Source organism: Hirsutella rhossiliensis (assembly GCF_020360975.1).
Source record: "Hirsutella rhossiliensis strain HR02 chromosome Unknown scaffold00009, whole genome shotgun sequence".
Taxonomy (NCBI): domain Eukaryota; kingdom Fungi; phylum Ascomycota; class Sordariomycetes; order Hypocreales; family Ophiocordycipitaceae; genus Hirsutella; species Hirsutella rhossiliensis.
The window spans coordinates 2,383,551-2,402,949 of record NW_025408675.1 but is presented as its reverse complement, the minus strand read 5'-3'; the positions used below and the strand labels follow the sequence as shown (position 1 = coordinate 2,402,949).

The window sequence follows — 19,399 nt, the reverse complement described above, 5'->3', positions numbered from 1 at the left end:
CTCGCAGTCAGCCCATATACCTGCAGTACCTCTTTCTCGTGAGAAAGGCTGCACCTGAATTTCCTCGGCCACCCGGGCATCTAATCGCTCTTCTTCTGCCTTATCCCAATCAAGGTATGCCATCATCTCTACCTTGGTCCATTGCCTCGAGCCGCAGCTCCTTGACATTTGCTTCCAGTCGAGGCACCAGTCATATTCAGTCTTGCTGTAGCGCAATGGCAAGCCCATTGCCTTTCGGTATGCCTGGTTGGTCTTGAGACTGCCGCGAGGCTGTGCTCTATACCAAGAGTCTCTTTCCTGACATACCTCTGATAGATGGCTCGTGGGTCATCATATAATAGATTCTCTGTAGTCTCTGTAGTCTCTGCAATTGCTGTAGAGACTGTAGAGACCGTAGTGACTGCAACTGTCATTTTCTCCATGACTGCTGCAGTCTGCGCAGTCTCTGGAACTGCTACCGTCTGTACAGTCTGTGCAGTCTGTGCAGTCCCTGCAATTGCTGCAGTCTCTGCAGTCTGTGCCGCCCGTGCCTCTGCCCGCTGCAGTATGTCGCTATAGCGTAAAGGACAATTGCGAGATGTCATGATGTGCCCTTGCTGGTGGCATTTGCTGCATGTAGGCGGCGCCTTTGGCCGTAGATCTGACTCTATGGCTTCAAATGCACTTGGCTCGCGCTGTGTGGATGACTGTGATATCCTTGATGCGGCGACAAGTTGGTCTAGTCGCCGACGAGGCTCTATGAGGACCTGACCAATCTCTTTGTTATCCCGTCGAAGGCGCCAATGTGTATGAAAATGTTGTAGCCGGGGGGCAGATCTTCCACTATGAGAGACTGTAATGCGTGCGCACAAGGGAGACCGCGAGACTTGGTGAAGCTGCCTGTGCAAGATGGGGTGTTTTTCTCGTTGAGGCGCTTGTGTTGCTTTGCAACCTGTCGCAAGGCTTCGTGTGATACCCAGCCACGTACCGTGCTATATACGGTTCCAGAGAGCTCAATTGGCATCCGTATATGCTGCCTGGCTTGGTTGGCTTGTAGCTCGGCCAGTTGGTTGAGGAGAGCTTGCTTGATTGCCCTCGTTGCCTCGAAGAGGTCTAATGTTGACTTCTTAAGGTGACTCTTCAATAATGCGTGGATGCCTTCCACCCGGGAAGTAGCCACATTGCCGAAGTGAGCATATTGATCGACCCAGGCCTTGACGAGCTTTTCCTTATACGGGTCCAACCAGGTTTCCCGTATGTAGCTAACCTCCTTGACGTATCGTGGCACAAAGCGCTTCTCGAGCTCTTCAACTTGTTGATCAAATGTCTCCTCATCTTTCGAGCCCACGATTGAGTGCCAATACCCAAAGAACTCAGCCCACCTCTCATCACTATTAGAGTCCTCATCGTCACGGTCGAAAGCTGGTTTGCAATAGCTAAGCACCGCCTTATTCGCATGCCAGATGCAAAGCAGAGACTTGGACGCAGGAAAGCACCGGAAATTGCGTTTATGCAGGCGAGGCAGCGATCTGTCAGGATAACCGATGGCTGGCGAATGTCATATAACTCGTATATCGATTGGAGTTGGTCCAGTGCCCAGATATAGTCATTTTCGTCTTCACCACTGAGGAAGGCAAAGGCAATACAGAATGACCGCTGACAGGCATCAACGCCGATCATATCGAGCAGTGGCATCTTATATTTGTTCGTCTTGTATGTGCAGTCTAGCAGTAGTAATTCTGGGTATGCGTTGAGGTATCCTAGAGACGCTGGGTGTGCGAATAAGACTGCTGTGACTCGGCCATCATGATCAAGCTGTATGCGGCTCTGGAACCCCTCGTTGTCAAGCTCATTGGCAAGGGCATGCATTGTGCTCTGGCCAGCAAGGAGCTCTCGTCTGCGCTGTGCGATACAGTTATATATGTCTTGCTGTGTCGCTCCTTGGGCAGTCTGAGAGCTCTGGCGCATATATGTCCGGATATCCTTTGGTGCTATGCCAGCGCTTGAGAGGTTCCCAATAGCTGACTGGTCAGTTGAGGAGAGGGCACGATGAGCTGGATGTGCTGTAATATGCAGACTGGGCTCATGGTTGTGGACCGACTTCTCCTCGCCTGGGCGATGCCTGACATACCAGTACGACTTATCAAGGCTCTCTTTCGCATTGATGGAAAACTGGCATCCAGTGATACGGGAGCTTGTAGACCGTTGCCGATCAGCTGGCTTCTGGTCCTTGCTTGTATGAGCCCCAAGTCTACCTCCACGATCGCAGGCAAATATGACTGTGCGTCTTCCGGACCGCGGGTCTCTCGTGGACTTGCCTGTGGTGAAGGCATAGCCTCTTGGAGCCGCCCACGCATTAATTGAGGCAAGAAGAGACTCTCGCGAGTCGAACTGGCCTCAGGAGGAAGGCAATCGTCAGGGAATTCAGTAAGCCCCATATTGAATTATCTTGAAGAGCTAGCTGTAGTGCACGACAGTGAGCAGCTCTTTATACACAAAGGAAAGGAAACTCCTGCTTTGTGGACGTGGTGCAGAACCCTTGTAACCGAGGCCGCCTGCGAGGTTTAATGCAGCCTGCGTTTGAGCTTTGGCCTCAATGGGGTCCAAGCACCACGCATGCAGGCGCTCGACCTTAATATGCGGATTATAGCATCGCTTCCGCGGACAACTACTCTGAGCGCAGATGGTATGCTATATGAGGCTGGCTCTCTGTGCGACAGTTTGCCACATGCAATAGAAAAGGAGAGTACAGGTCAGGGGGCGGCCCGACTATCTTCCGCCTGGGCTTACATAACAGGCGCGGACGTCCGCGCCGACTTTAAAGGCGCGGGGGTCCGCGCCTCTATTGGCTCCCATGACACGGGCCAGGGATGACTAACCGCTGAAGGATCACGTGACCATGCGAAAGGTGATCGGTGGATCGCCTTACGATCAAGCGAGCGGTGCTCGACGGATCGTTCATCGATCAAGGTGATCACCTCTGTGATCACCTCCAGCACCTCGCGATCAGAGACGGGCAGTTGGGTATATATAGCTGCCCCATTTCACTCCTTTAGACTAGATAGCTCTTTAGCTTTCAACACAATCATTACGATCCCTATCACGATCTCATCTCTGATTCCGATCACTTGATTACCTGGTTACAGTCTACGGTCTACGACCTCCGACTCATCACCAACGTGACATACTTATCATTGCTCAGACCACGCCCTGTTGTATCTGCCAACATAAACCCCTCGACAGGTTTATCCCTTGGGAATATCACCGGTCGTCACATATATCCGTATTATTATTAGTAGCGAAAGTTTATAGTTAACTTTTAAAATAGTTTTCTTAGCCTTAAACGGTCTAAGTTTCTTAAAATCTAATTTATTACTTAGTTATTTTATTTTAATATTTCGTTATATAAGGTAGACTATATCTCCCTCTTAAAAGATTAGTCCCTATAATCTTTTCTAATTATAGTAAGTAGATATTTATTCTTTAATAAATTAAAGTTCTTATTATATCTCTTTATATAATTTTTATAGCTAATCTACTTATAATATTGCTTATTCTACTTATAGTCCTTATTAAGTAACCTTAAATACTTCTAGGTTATATCTATAATTAGCGTATACTAGTAAGAGCTTAGTTATTTCTATAACTAAGCTATTATAAGCTAGTTACGCTATTAGTAGCTATTTAACTTAATTGTTTTATTTATAGCTAATATAGTATCGTAAATATTATTTAAGCGTTTAGTTAAGTCGTTTTATTTATCTATCTATTTATAAGTAATAAGCTATACTAAGCTAATATTTCGTCCCTAATTATACTATAAGAGCTTACTAAAACTTAGCTATAAATATACTTCCTCTATTAAAGATAATCTTATTTAGTAGTCTATAATTACTAATAATAGTTCGTAGGAATATATATACTAGCTCTTCTATATTACTTACTTCTTTATATAGTAAGAAGTATCTATACTTTATTAATCTATTAGTAATAATAAATATACTATTATACTTAACGTTGGTTATAGGTTCTTTTAATAGTAGTAGCTTTATAATATAGTCGAAAGCTATTAAATCCTATAGTTTCTTTAGTACTAATAGCGGTTATAATTCTCTATATAGTTTATATTATTTAGCTTTACTTTATACGTAAAGTTTATATTCTTTAATAACTTATTATATTACTTCCTTAAGCTATAGGAAGTTATATTATCGTTTAATCTATTCTATTATTCTTTAGATTCCTTAGTATCTATATATTAAGTATTCGTATATATCTTATATAACTTTATCTTATAATACTAGTAGTATCTAGATTTTATTTTTATATATTAGAATTTCTAAATATTCTATATTATATCCTTTTAGTACTTTATATTCTTTTATCTATTTTAGGATCTTTTAGTATATTAAGTCGTTAGGTTATACCTTAAATATTATATTTAGCTATTATTACTAGTAGTTCCCGTTTTCGTTGATTTCTAAGAGCTATTCTTTCGCTATAGGTGCTCTTATATTATAGTTACTTCGTCGACTAAGGGTATTAGCTCGACCGTTTTCTATTCCTTTTCTATAGATTATTTTATAGTTAAATTCTAATAAGTATTCGGCCTATTAGATCTATCGTCCGTTTAACTATTATATTATTATAAAGTATAAGATATTCTTATAATCTATATAAACCTTAACTTTATATTTACTTCCGAGAAAGTAATATTAAAATTCCTTAAAAGCTTAAATAATTATAAGGAATTCTTTATCGTAGATAAGGTAATTAAGTTCTACGCTATATAGCTTCTTTAAATAGAATATAATTAGTTATAGTTTTCCTTTATTATCTTTTTATCCGATTTATACTCCTAAAGTAAAGTTTAATATATTGGTTTTAAGTTCGATTTATTATTTTAAATTAAAGGTAGTTAAGACTAGTTCTTATATAATTATAGTCTTAATATATTTAAAAGCTTCGTTAGCTTTATTATCTTATATAAATTCTTTTTCCTTCTTCGTTAAGTTATATAGTAGTGCTACGATCTTTTTAAAATCTTTAATAAATCGTTAGTAGTAATTTATAAATCCTAGGAAACTTTATACGTCCTTAACGTTCTTTAGCGTTAGCTATTCTTTAACTAAGTTAATCTTATCTTATTATATTTATATCTCTCTTAGTAAGATTATATATCTAAGGAAGTTTACTTCCTATATATAGAACTTACTTTTCTTTAGTTTAACTAGTAACTTTGTATTTTAAAGTACGCGGAGTACCTTATAAATATATTCCTTATATTCTTCTAAGGTATCTAAGAAGATTAAGATATTATCTAGATATACTACTATAAAGATATCTAAGTATTTACGTAGGATATTATTAATTATCCGTTAGAAGGTAGCTAGTATATTTATAAGTCTAAATAGTATTACTAGATATTTAAATAGTTTAAATTTTATTCTAAAGGCTATTATCTATTTATATCCTTTTTTTATACGTATTAAGTTATAGGCGCCTTTAAGGTTAAGGGCTATAAACTATTTTTTACTATATAATCGATCTTATAGTTCTAATATAAGCGGTAATAGTATTCGGTCCTTTATTATAATATTATTTAAGCGTTTATAGTTAATAACTAGTTATAGCTTACCGTTTTTCTTTAAAATAAATATAACTAGATAGCCTACTTTAGATATTAATATTTATATATATCCCTTTTATAGATTCTTATTAAGGTAGTTATATAGCGTTTATAGTTACTTTTTATTTAGGTTATAGATTTTATAGAACGTTAGCGTTATTCTATCCTTAAGATAAATTTCGTGGTCCTATTAGCTATATTTAAGTAACCCTATCTTAAGTTCTTCTTTAAAGAGTTTATTATATTTCCGGTATTCTTATAGGATATTCTTTATTTTATCTTATAAGCTTTATTCTTTCTTTTAAGAGCTAGTTTCTCTTATCTTAAGCTTTTTATTAATTTATTTAAGGTCTTTCTTTAAAGTAGTAATAACTCTTTAGATCTTTATATTATATCCTTTATTTTATTTATATCGGATGCTAGGTTATATAGCTATATTAGTTAGTATATAGGTCTTATTAGTCGATTTTATTATATCCGCTGGTTTAGTTACTATTTTCGTTTATATCGCTAAAGCCTATAATAATTTACTTAAACGGTTATCCTTTTTATTTTATTTAGTAGCTAAATTATTATAAAATTTTACTTTCTTCTAAATTTACTAGTCCTAGAAACTTATATCTTTATTTTAATATAGCTAGCTAGTTTTCTAGTTAATTAGTAGGTTGCTCTCCTATAGCTATAGAAGCCTTAATATAAGGTTATATTCTTTAATATCTATAATATTAAAGTTAACTTATTTATTATAGCCTTAGATATTAATATCGAGGTAATTAATCTCTATATTAATAATTCTATTATTATAGTTAAAGGCCTCTCCTTTAATATTCGTAAGTTTATATAAATCTATCTTATATCTCTATATAAGTTAGTAACGATTAACGACTCTAGGTAAAATATAATTGCCTATCGCGCTATAGTTTAAAAGTATATATATATAATATCCTACGATTTAGATATCTAATACTCTTTAGTCGCTATAGCTTACCGTTGCTATATATAGGGTCCTTAGATCTTATCGTATTATATTAGTCTATAGCCCTTTTATAGATAGCGTACCTTACTTTTTACCTAGTCCTTATTTATTTTATTTAAGTATTCTTCTTCGATTTATTATTAGTATCGTTTCTTTATATTTTCGTTATATAGTATTATATCGGGGCTTAAGAAACTAATTTCTTATAGCTAATCGAAGATTTTTTATTTCTTAATACTATATCGTTTATATTATACTACTTCGTAGTTAATTATATATTATACTTTATAATTTTATTCGTTTTTATACTAAAAGTTAAGTTTTCGTTCTATATCTTTCTATTTTTTATATAGTATTTCTATATTAATTTTTCCTTAGTTAAATATAGCTTATAGCCTTTATACGTATTACTAATAATCTTTTAGTATACTATTATATCGTTTATACTATACTTATACTTTTTCGTATTTATAAACTCTATAGTTTAGGTATATATATTTATTATAATCTTCTTTATTATATTTAATTTATTATATAAGTCTTTAGAAGATTAATAGTTTAAATACCTTAAAGCGAGTAGCGTTATACTATTCCTTTATTTTAGCGTGTTTATAGATTTTATATATCTTTAAAAGATATCTCGTTAATAAATAGTAATTATCGCGGTATTTAAGTAGCATACTATAATTAGGTTCTAATAATATAACTTAGTTATTTAGGTAGCGTTAATCGATTTTCTAGTAGTTTAGTTCTATACTTAGGTAGGGTTTCGAAAGTACTTATCCCTTAAACCTAACTAGGAAGGCGTTATATTATACTTTTATCTAAAAGTATATTATATAATCTAAGTAAACGTATAATATCTATAAAATATACTTATAGTACTTATAAGTAAGTAGTATTTATAGATCGTCTTTAAATTCTCCTTATAGTTACTATTCTTATTATAAAGCTATAAAGGTATCGACTATAGCAATAGCTATAGCGTAGTCTCCTCCGCGTAGTACTAGTTAATATCGAATTAATATAGCTTATTAGTTTTCTATAAGAATTTAAGGCGTTTATTAGGTTCTAATTTTAAGTATTTCTTTAAATTCTTTAAAGTATAGAGCGTATTCTCTAATTATAGTATTTTCCCTTAGTAGTAAGGGTAGTAGTACGAGTTTATTCTTATCTTTTATTTCTCTAGGTATTTCTTATTCTTTAAAGCTTATATCGTCGATACTTCGTTATTCCTCCTTAGGTTATTATTTAAGTTTTATAAGTATAAGGGCTATATCTATATCTTCTTTATTATATTATTTATAGACTGCCTATCGTTATTATCGATTTTTACTTTATATATCTTCCTAAAATCGTTTACTATTTTTCTTAATCTAGTCTTATAAGACTCCTTTAAGATAAGGGTATTTTAGTTCTATAAATTTGACTTATTTCTATATTTTAAGATCCCTTCGTTATATTATTATAAGGGTCTTCTTTAATAGCTTTAAGAACTATCTAGTACCGTTCTTATTGCTTAAGTATACTATATATTCGTCGTTATAGTATATAGTCTAACTAAGGAGTTTATACTTTAGTTCTTATTTATTAGTAGCGTTTAAGTATTTCTTACCTTCTAGGGCTAGTACCTAGTAGGTTTTCTTCTCCTTATAAGGTTATCTATATTCTTTAGAGTAATATCTAAGTTTCCTATAATTAAAATACTTTCCTTTACTTTTCTATATTATATTTAGATCTATCCTACTTAGGTTAGTTATATAGGCGTAGGTAATAAGAGTTTCGCGCTTTTTTTTATAGTTAGTATATCGGTTAAAGTTATTCTTATAGGAAGGGTTCTAGTTTCCTCTTTCTTATTTCTTTTCTTAGTATCGCGTATACTATCTATCGTCGATTCGTACTACTATAGTAATATAGTCTAAGAGGTTATTAGGTCGATTTTCCTTATAAAGCTTATCCTTAACTTCTTTTTTAAGCCTATTATAGAATTATAATATAAGAGGTTTATCGTCCTAATTAAGCTTTAAGGTAACTTAACGGAACTTCGTAGTATAATCCGATACTAAGATCCTTTATTAAAGTTCTTAAAGTTTTTATTTAGCTTCTTATTCCTTATCGGTTATTCCGAATACCTTTATAATAGGTTCTTCGAATCCTTAGAAACTAGTAAAGACTTTATCTATCTCGTTATCTTATTACGTTAGTTAGTTATTAAGAAAATCCCTTATAATAGGTCTAAACTAAGTAAGTACCGTTTTAAATAAATAATTTCCTACGTAGAGTACCTTTTCGACTAGGTCTAAGAGTTTAGTAAGGTAAAACCGGTAGTAGGCCTTAAGTTAGGTAAGAAAGTCTCGAAGTATACTATAAATACCGTTAAATAGTCCTAGCTATTTTAGTTTAACTACTTTTCCGAGGTCCTTAACTTATCTATTACCTCCTTTATTCTTAAGTAACTATACCTTATATTAAAGGGTAATAATCTCGCGTATTATATCCTAAGGCGATATAATAGCTCTAGAGTTAGTTAATCTAGTTTACTATATAGGTATATTAATAGTTACGATATTACTTAAAGTAATATAGTATTATACTAAATAAGAGCTTTTAATATATAATAACTAGTATTATTCCTAAGGGATAAACCTATTAAGGGGTTTATATTAATAGATATAATAAAGTATAGTCTAAGTAATAATAAGTATATTATATTAATAATAAGTCGGAGGTTATAGACTATAGACTATAACTAGGTAATTAAAATTAGAGATAGAATTATAATAAAGATCTATATTAAAAGCTATTAAGCTATCTATTTAAAGGAGTGTTCCGTTCCTTCCTTATATATCTCGAGAGCTTCCTTAGATCGCCGAGAGCACTAGGTGATCCCGTCGCCTAGGAGCGCTAGGGCGCTAGAGCGATCCTACGATCCTAGCCGTAGAGCGTTAGAGCGCTAGAGTGACCCGTCGCTCTAAACTTAATTAGCCCGTCGGTCCGTCTAATATTCCTTGCTCCCTACGTTACGTGTCCTCGTAATATATGCTGGTCCCGCGGTTCGCTAGACCGTGGTCGTAATACTAGTATACTATATAAATTATATACTACCTAAACCGCTAACTAATTTAAGGAACGGAAATGCTAGATAGATATCTTCTTTTAGAAAGATAGGAAAGCCTAAAGTAAATAAGGCCTCGATCTATTATTAGACCTAATAAAGCTTATATTTATACTGCTCGTAATCTTATTAAGCTTATTATATAAATACTTTATTTTATCGCCCGTCTCTTTTATACGCTAGCTTAGCTTAAAAGGCGTCTTTGCTAACTAGCTAACGTATTAATTTATTTATACGTTCTCGCTCTACTCTTTTAAGATAGAGCTCTAGGTCTTTAATCGGTCTAAGCTATATAGCTTAGGGTTATTTAATATCTACGATAAGCTAGATAAGTTCCCGCGAGCTCTTATTAGCTATACTACGATAAGTAATAATATAATAAGCCTAGATATATTTATCGAGTAAGAGGGGGGCTATCGCTATACTACTCTAAACGATATAACCGGCAACGTAATAAGAGTTAGGCTAGAGTAGCTAATAGTTAAGCAGCGCGCTATTATATATCGCGGGACTACTTACTACTAGACTCGAAACGGTTATATTACTAAGTTCTCTTAGGTATCGGATTAGCGGAAACCTAAGGTAGACTATCTTAAGCTAGTAGGAGAGAAGGGTATTAAGGGGGTAGTAAGAGTAGTAGCGTACCGTTAAATTACTATAATTATAAATATATAAACGGGACTAGAGTTTCTAAAACGCTATTAGTTTCGGGATAATAATATTTACTTTAGAGATCTACTATCGGTTATAAGAAGTATAAGTATAATAAGTTATAAGTATAAATCTTCCTTTAATAATACGTTTAATAATATATTTAGATCTAAGAGGCTATAGTCTAATAGCTAGAAACTAAAGCTAGCTAAGGAGTTTAAAGAGCAGCTATTAATTAGTAAGTCTAAACTAAGCTTATATACTTCTATAAGTAAGGATCCTTTTAAAAATAGGATCTATTCTTATCTTATTATTTTACTAGCTAGCTATATTATTAATAACTTTAAGTTAATTAAGGAACTACTAAAGTCGCTCTAAGACGCTATTAAGGCATATTAGTCTATCTATACTAATAGTAATATCCTATACTAAGATATTTCCTCGAATAATATTATTATTATAGGTTTAAAGATAGCTAATAGCTTTAGGGGTATATTAATCGATCTCGATCTAGCTAAAGTTAGAGATAGCGGACCGAGCGGAGTATAGTACTAGACCGGCACTATATAGTTTATAGCGATCGAAGTATTACGGAAGGCTAACTATACCTACCGTTACGACCTTAAATCCTTCTTCTATGTTCTCCTCTAGATATATACGCGCGACTTATAGATAAATAACGGCAGCGAAGAGGAGCCGCTAAGGAAAAGTCTTCTCTATAAATAGGAGATTAAGAGCTTTAGTAATATTACGGATACTAAAGTATATTATATAAGTATTAATAGCCTCGAAAGGATTATAGGCGAGTTTCTAGGGCGGCTTAATATTATAAAGCCTCTCTATCTAAGGATTAGGTCGATAATATTTAGAGATATAGCGAGGCTTAACTTTAAAACCCCTATAAGATATTTAAATTAACTTTATAAGCCCCTTATAGCTGCCTATAATAATACTATTAGTAAGCTTTAAAGAATAGCACGTTTATCTCTAGTAATAAGATAGGGAACTAGCGGATATTATAAGAAATATATATTAACTTTTTTTATAACCTTAGATAATTAAGACGAAGTAGAACCGGATTCGCTCTCCTTATCGTAAGCTAGTTAGTATAAAAATATAACGTAGAACCCGGTAGGTAATTATACGAACTAGCTATCTACGGTAGCGTCTAATAAGTAGAGCGTATAGGCATCGCGATGTCTCGTCTTCCTACCATATAGGGTATGCCTAAAGGCTTTCTTAGGCTGCTCCTTTATAGCCCTACTTACTTTAATAACCATAATATTTAGCTAAAATTCCTAAGTGTTGCTATATCTTTAGCTAAAAATATAGGCTTTATAGAAGTCACCGTCTTCTTCCCGAAGTTAATGCCGACGAAGGTAGCCCTCTACTAGTTACGAGGCGCCCTCCGCTATAAGCTTCGCTACCCCTAATTCTTCCTAGATATATATACGTATATTGCCATGCTTTAGTTTAAGACGAGGGAAGAGAAATTAACGGATATATCCTACCTTACGTCCCCTTCTTAAACCCCGGCGTAGGGGAGGCTATAGACTAGTCTACACGGTTCGGTTCGCCCCCCCTACGCCTATAGGGAAGTTAGCTACCCGCAACTTTGCAGCATTAGCGAATATAACCCGCGCGTATATCGATGCGGAAGCTAAAGATTTCCTAGATAAAGATGCATAAATCACCTTAAGGGTGGCCGGCAGCCTGCAGGCATCAGCGAAGCAACCGCGGACTATAGCCCGAAAGAGGAGGAAGGCGTATAATCCCACCCGACGATATATACTATAAGGTGGTTAAGCTGCGCCTTAGAGGTTCTTAGAATGGTTTGCCGGAGCTCTCATCCAGACCAAGGCAGCCCGTCCTAAACTCGTATAGAAAGCGAAGGAGCTTAGGCACCCCCCCCCCCCCTTTCCCTACCTTTATCTCGGTTCCCTTATTTCTCTATTTCTTAGACCTCTCTAAAAGCCAACGAACTCCCTAATAAGTCCTTTTGCCTACCATGTCTGCTGGCTCTCCCTTGACAATATAGGGGAATATAAGTTCCACCGAATCGATTGCCTATAGATAAACTAGCTATCTTCGTGCTCTTAATATGCTTATTCATCCTGCCTCGCCTACGTTAGAATTTTCGGATACCGATAGTTAATTTAACGACGTAAGCCGTCGAGACAAAAATACGCAAGATAAGATTATAGGGTCACCTACGGCGAATATACAGCCTATGCTCGCATCTAGCGATCTTAAAGATAGTGGTTACTGTTCCTTTAACGACGATAGTAAGGAGAATCGTCCTCCTGCTAGACTTGCTTTTCAAGTCGCTATATCCGACTCCTATTATCGAGTAGAGGCCAGCGGTACCGTCGATGGCAGATAGATAAATAGGTTAAGATAGAATTCGAGCTCCCTCTCTACGAGCCTATTAGCATTACCATCAGCCTTTCTAAGTCTTCTCCTTCGGGCGTGACTCGACACACTAGGCAATATAAGCGGAGAGACTATAACGGGAACTCGAGGAGTGTGGATATAGGGTTTCGAGCGTCTGAATAAAGATGGCAGAACCATAGGCAAGGGCATAAGCGACAGCGGATTCACAAATCTCGGAGGAGCAAGCAACTAGTCGTAGAGGAGTTTTAAGTTCTCATATCTTCACCAGCTATTAGAATGTTAGTAGCCCCTAGATACATCCTCTAGATACATCCTCTAAAAAACTTCAACTCTATAAGCTGGCATTTGCATCCTCGTGCGCCTTCATGCGAGACTTGTCGGGGAACTACCTTCGGGTCACCGAATCATGCGATGCTTGTTAATGATTTAAGACGTCGTCGGTTGTAAGCTCTCTTGCCGCCTATCCAACACGAGTCTAAGTCTAAGTGAGTCGGTTAAGTCGGTCGTGAGTACACTGCGGCGAGTCGTTAATAGCGAAAGAACTGCCCGGGGCTTCCCGCAGTCGATGTTAACTTAAGTGAACATGCTGAAAATTAAATCGAGGCTCGCTAAATCCCTTATCTAAGGTTGCCGTTGCTTTTTAGCACTCTCCACCACAAGTGTGATGAGTGATCACCGCTGCTTTTCTCTAGGTTTGTGTGTCGTACGCTTGAAGAGCTGCCGCTACATGCTCGGCTCGCTGCGGTCACCGCCATCTAAACTATAACTAGTCGTCTGCGTTGAGCTCGTCGGCCCCTAGAGTTTGGAATCCGATTAAAGATTCGGTTATAGACGGAAGTAGAGCATATCTAGACGTCTGGACACTCCATACAGCGTGGAGGGTAGGGCGGGACGAGCCGGTAATCCTTACCTAGCGAGCCCTTCTGCGAGTCTAAGGAAAACCTTTAGGACATATCATTCAGGCGACTGGTGGAAACTTTTGTGAACTAACGTAGGGAATTCGGGTAGAGAGAGTGTGACTAAACTGACGATCATATATATAAGATGATATACGCGGAAGGCATAGCTTCCTTTAATGCTTTAGAGGGCACCTTTAGGTCGCGCTTCTAGCTATAAAAGGATTACTTGGCGCGTTTGCATCGACCTAAACGCGGCGTCTGCGTGTGACCTAATTTGGGACGCTTAAATTGAAGGAAGTAGCCGTAGGCAGAGCGAGGAGGACAGTGATATAAACTACCGTCACTCTGAATCAGTGCCCTTAGAATAATACCAGGTGCTCCACCGACCGTTTAGTACCGGGTTCTGTCACCATAGACAGCTGCATCTCTCTATCTACCCGGTTCCTCTAGTGCTCTCTTATCATACTGTCAAGAGGTACTGCCGGTATAACTAAAATTGCCAGACAAAGTCCACACTAACCTCCGAACTGGTGTCTCACCTAACCAGTCGCAGAGCATACTAAGAGCATAGATAATGCTAGGAACACCAATCCGCTTACTGCTCTAAACTATGGCATCCCCTGGTTCGACGTAGGCTATTCTGGTTGAGGATGGTTAGAGCGCCGGCTAATACGATAGAAGCGTTATGTTTTCCTCCATATCGCCATCGCCATAAAAACGGTAGTTAAGTGCGATACGATTAAAGCAGCCCACCAGTATTCGACACTATATCGCCTAAATTGCCAGACGGTCGCCCCAATAAAGACCAGGTAAAAGACTAATACTAGTCTAAAAATTATGATTCTCGCCTTAGTAGAGAGATCAGGCTTAATGGCGGAAGAAAAATAGGCGTATATTAAAGGGTCAATAATTTAAATAAGCTATAAGCGATGAGTATATTAGTGAGATAACTAGACGGGTCTAAATAGATTGTACCTCGATGATATCGACGCATAATACGGTGGCCCCTTTCTAGGCTGTGAAAAAAGGGTAGGCAAGAACGCTTGGTAGGATCGCACTTCTCGCACTGCCGAATAAAGCGGCGAATGTAAGTCCAGAACCTAAGAAGAGACAAGCCGTGGAAATCAACGCCCAAGTTCGCCTATGCGAAGCTTCTCGTGGCTTGACTCTGATCATTTAGTATAGGTAAGGCGCCAGAAAGACCGTGGTTAGAACAAACACGACGCCGGCCTCGGTAACATCCTTCAAGGTGATCTCGTCATGTATTTTTAAATGTGGCAACTTGAAACATTCATAGAGAGCGAACCGGGACTTGGAGTATTGAAAAGGCATGTAAGGACCAGGCTGGCCTTGAAAGAGATGTGCTTAATGTAGACGTTCAAGTCACAACGGCGAACGTCGGAACATGGCAGGAAACGCTTAGATGAAAGTGGCCACAGCACATTTTTCTCTCACATTATGAACCCTGAAACGTACCCAAAGCAAAGTGGTGATGAGACGCTGTGTGCTAGAATGTAGTTGAATGGAGAGGACTAGGATGGAGCGGATTGGGATGGAGCGGATTGGGATGGAGCGGATTGGGATGGAGTGGATTGGATTTGTACCCCCCTGGCCAATGTCCGACCCATGGTGATGAAACCCACCCTCCCCCCAAAAAATAGTGTTCTCTGTCCCTAATTTCTTGGGACACCTTTGACCGCTTCCCGACTTAGAGATGAGTTGGGCTGACACAGTGTGTATGCTGCATCAGTATTTTCTATATAAAGAGCAAGCGCCGAAACAGTTGAGAAGAGACGAAGTCGTGCGTATGCCATGTACTCTCAACTTCTTACCTATTGCCAAATTACTTTCCTCGATTGAACATCCCTCATGCTCTCCAACCTTTCACTACTAAGGCTCTAAATCCGCAATACCAGAGCCCGACCCTATTCTTTTGCCACCATGTGCAGTCGACGAAAAGTCCAATATCGATGCGGTTGCAGTAGGTTTACTGGCGGGATTAATTTCTGCCAACATGCAGGCAGATCTGCCAACGGCCGCCGGACCATGTGTCGAAGGCAAACCGAGACTTACATGTATGGGTCTACGGAGATCTGTGGCAGACCGCAGGTTTGCCTTGTTAGTTATTTCGGGGGCTGGTGGAAATGCCATTTGTGTGGATATGAATCAAACAGGTTCAAAATATGCTCGGGAACGGACTGTGTACACGAAATTTGTAGGAGGTGCATGCAAGGGCGTGTCGGCTGGTAAAGCCTTCCCTCTCATGAAGTTCATCAAATGTGCTTTCTCAATAGGACCCTAAAGATTAAATTTTGGCCATACAAAAGACGATTCTGCGAGTTGGTCGGGATGGACACGCATTTGGCAGGTTTCCGATGTGACGAAATGAAAGAGAGATGAAGAGACTGCGCTTAGCAATGTCTCGGGTATATTTTGTGTTGTATTCTACTTCGTTTTTAGCCGGCTGTCGCTCGAAGAGCTCCAGACTCCGGCGCAGTCCATCGAAACAAGCCAGCCCTTTACCTGGCTCTTTAGCACTTCCGACTTTCAACGATCAACTAGATAGGCTGTAGCAAGCCATAGAATCATCAACAATCGAAATGATGGGAGGGATTTGCGCGGAAACTTCCCATACACTATCGGGCGGCTGCTGCAGGGCAGCAAACACGCTCGCGAGTCCATGGTAGGCACAACTGTCGTCGTAGATAGCTGCCTCCGCCGTCCGGAGTGGCAGCATTTTGAGTCTCCCAGGTTACATGGTGTCCGACAGCCCCGTGGCGCCGGCCACGACTGGTCATGTGCACTTAAATTGCAGCTCCCAACTCCAGACTGCTCCCGGGTCTTGACGATTCCTTCAGCCCCCTCCTCTATTCCTTCAGGTAAGTAGATGATGACCGCTCTCAGATGCGTCGCCGTGCACGTCATTGAGCAAGATGACCCAGACCATGCGGGTTTCGACGATCTACTCACTCGACTTCATCGCAATCCACTCCATCGCAATCCACTACATCCCAATCCACTCCATCCCAATCCACTCCCATTAACCATAATAGTGGTCCGTGTGGAGTGGACGCAGAAATGATGCATGAAGGCTAGCCCTATGCGTGTTGGCCCGGTCATTATGGATCATGCCCCATGAGGCTGACTAAGGAGGGGTCAGTCACCTCGACAGTACGCGCTAATGGAGACGTGGCCAGTGTCAGAGCCTCTTCTCTCTCTCCTCTCCTCTCCTTTATTAAAATCTTCACTTCTGCTCTTATCGCCCATCGCCCGTCATCTCCGGTGGCCACTATTGATAATCATTCTCTAGTCGACTGCTCTTGCATCTGAGCGTCTTCTGGAAGAAACAGAGACAATGGTTAAAGCCGATCTGTTGATACAAGGTTTGCTACCTTTTACTTTCGAGCTTGGAAGCAGAAGAGCTGACCACTCGCTTTCTAGGCCCGGCACTTCAAATGGCCCGGGAATCTCCGGGCGCGGAGAGCCCCGCTCCCACGTTTTGCATGCTCGACTTGTTAGCCTCTGACCGCGCTATCGAATATGCCTTCATGTACAACGGCTCGCGATTCTATATTTTCATCAGTGCAGAAAAGCTTTTGGGCGGAGGTCACTTGTTGGAAGATTTCCAAACATTTTTGAGTGATCTTGATGATCCTGACATCATGTTCCAGTTCGAGGAATGGATCCTTAGTCCACTCCATGACTTCATGCGCCAAGTAGCACCGAAGCAAGGTGGCGGAAAAGGTGGCGGAACTCGGAAGCCTATTACTCTCCTCGACTACTTTTCTCCTCCGACATACGCGTTCATCCTCGTTAATAAGGCAGGGAGACTCTTCGCTGTCCAGGAAGAGTACAATGCTAGGGTCCATGGCGACTCCAGTCCGAGAACCAGGATTTTTGACTCTCTGTTAGATTCTGGGCCCTCGGCTCACGAGCCTGCCGGTGACACTAATATTCGTGGCTATAACATGCCCAATCAACACTTCATTTGTCGTTCCTCTCTTCCACCTGTTCCCCATATCCTGGCTTCAGAACTTGAACGGGTCGATGACGAGCTCAGCGACGAGGAAATGAGCGACGTGCCAAGAAAAGTCCGGCGAGTCGGAACTGATGATGTCTTCTTCTTCAAGGCTGGCTTAAAAGACCACGGTCTTTCAAGAGAGATAGAGCTACTTTCGCAGATCAACCGCAGCGGCAACTTTAGCTCGCCTTTTCGAACTTCAACGCTTGTTGGGCTAGTTGTCTGGGATGATGACAAGACCTCTTTGATGGGATTCCTCCTGGAATACATCAAGGGCGAAACACTTGCATCACGAATGGACAGCGCTTCAATAGAAACAAAGAAGAGGTGGCTTAGTCAAATTGAGTCGACGCTAAAGAGGCTGCACGAAGTCGATATCATCTGGGGGGACGTGAAGGCGGACAACGTTATGGTTAATACAGATGGAGACGCAGTATTGATAGACTTCGGCGGAGGTTACATACCTGAGTACGTAACACAGGAACTTCAGCAAACAGCCCAGGGAGACTTGATCGGATTGGATCATATTAAAGCTGCCTTAGGTTTAACGGACGGAAGTTGAGGGAATGCTATGTGCGCAGTTTCCAGGGGGTGGACTCTTACCTCGTCTGAATGACAGCATTACGTCTTACTTATTTTCACGACTCACCATGTGCAGCAATGTGGACGATACGAAGTAAGATTTAGAGTATTAGCTGCACTGGTGCCCGTAAACACCAAGTTGGACAGACTGCGACGATGCTCTCCAGCTTACCGTAGACAAGATTAAAATCAGCTCAGGCCCCCCGTGTAACGAAAAGATGGTACTGGGTTTTTACCGTTCCGCCAGCGCACCCAAAAGAGCCATACTGTTCGGTTGGCAGACCAAACCAAAGCCCGCGAACCGTGGTGTTGCGGTGCGCGGCTGCCGTTACCCTCCGGTGCACTCCTCGTTCGTTGCTGGTATTCCATGTAATCGCCCCGTGGCGAGAGCTGTTGCTGGTCGTCTTTGTCAACGGTGACGTAAAGTGATGTGTACCACATCCGGATGAGATGAAAAGTCTCTTCCAAATTACTGTCAGCGGCATGGCGGCAGCACAGAAGAAGGGATAAAGGAGGCATAAAGAGGTGAATTTAGCGATGCATGTCACAAGCTATTTACGAGGACACAAGGGGCCCGTTATATAGGTACAGATACGCCTTATTGGCCCATTTCATTAGTTAAATGAGGTATTAAGAGGTCTCTGTACCTGGCCCGAGCCCTTGATGCGTCCTGCAGCTAAGGAGGCATTTCATTGGTCGGGGGTAATTGTAGTTCAGCCTATCCTCGGCTGACCCCTTTATTTGGGCCTCGGCATTGACCTTACTCCTTACTCCCCTCAACAGTAGCGCCAACTACATCGGCGCGGGGGCGGGCTAAGGGATTTCCCGGTGATATGCCGGATCGGACGATTCAACGCCAGTTCGCTTCGGACGGCGACAAATGGACGCCAGATATGCGATGCGTAGGGTTATTTTCCTCGACAGCGTTTATCTGTTTTTAATGTTGTAGAACACCTGTTGTGTTCATCTTGACTCACGCCCAAAATCGTTGACACGGACCTCGTGCCATTTTTTCGAGGACATCACATGACCTTTACAGTAGCCTGAGCCCGCTGAGGTAATGCTGAGGTGACCCGTGACATATCGGCCTTCACGTGATATTTCGAGCGGGGAAAATCCATCGACACTCATCTCATTCACTATTTCCATCCAC

The 19,399-nt window shown here is 39.8% G+C and overlaps 1 protein-coding gene across 1 annotated transcript; it reads left to right on the top strand.

Annotated features, from left to right (window-relative positions):
• Positions 1–16,998: 16,998 nt before the first annotated feature.
• HRG_08206 (kinase) lies at positions 16,999–18,226 on the top strand (the record flags this gene model as incomplete). The annotated part of the gene is made up of 2 exons (XM_044866677.1): positions 16,999–17,026; positions 17,085–18,226. The coding sequence occupies 2 exons, from the start codon at positions 16,999–17,001 to the stop codon at positions 18,224–18,226; spliced, it is 1,170 nt and encodes a 389-aa protein (XP_044718566.1).
• Between the last annotated feature and the right edge of the window lie 1,173 nt (positions 18,227–19,399).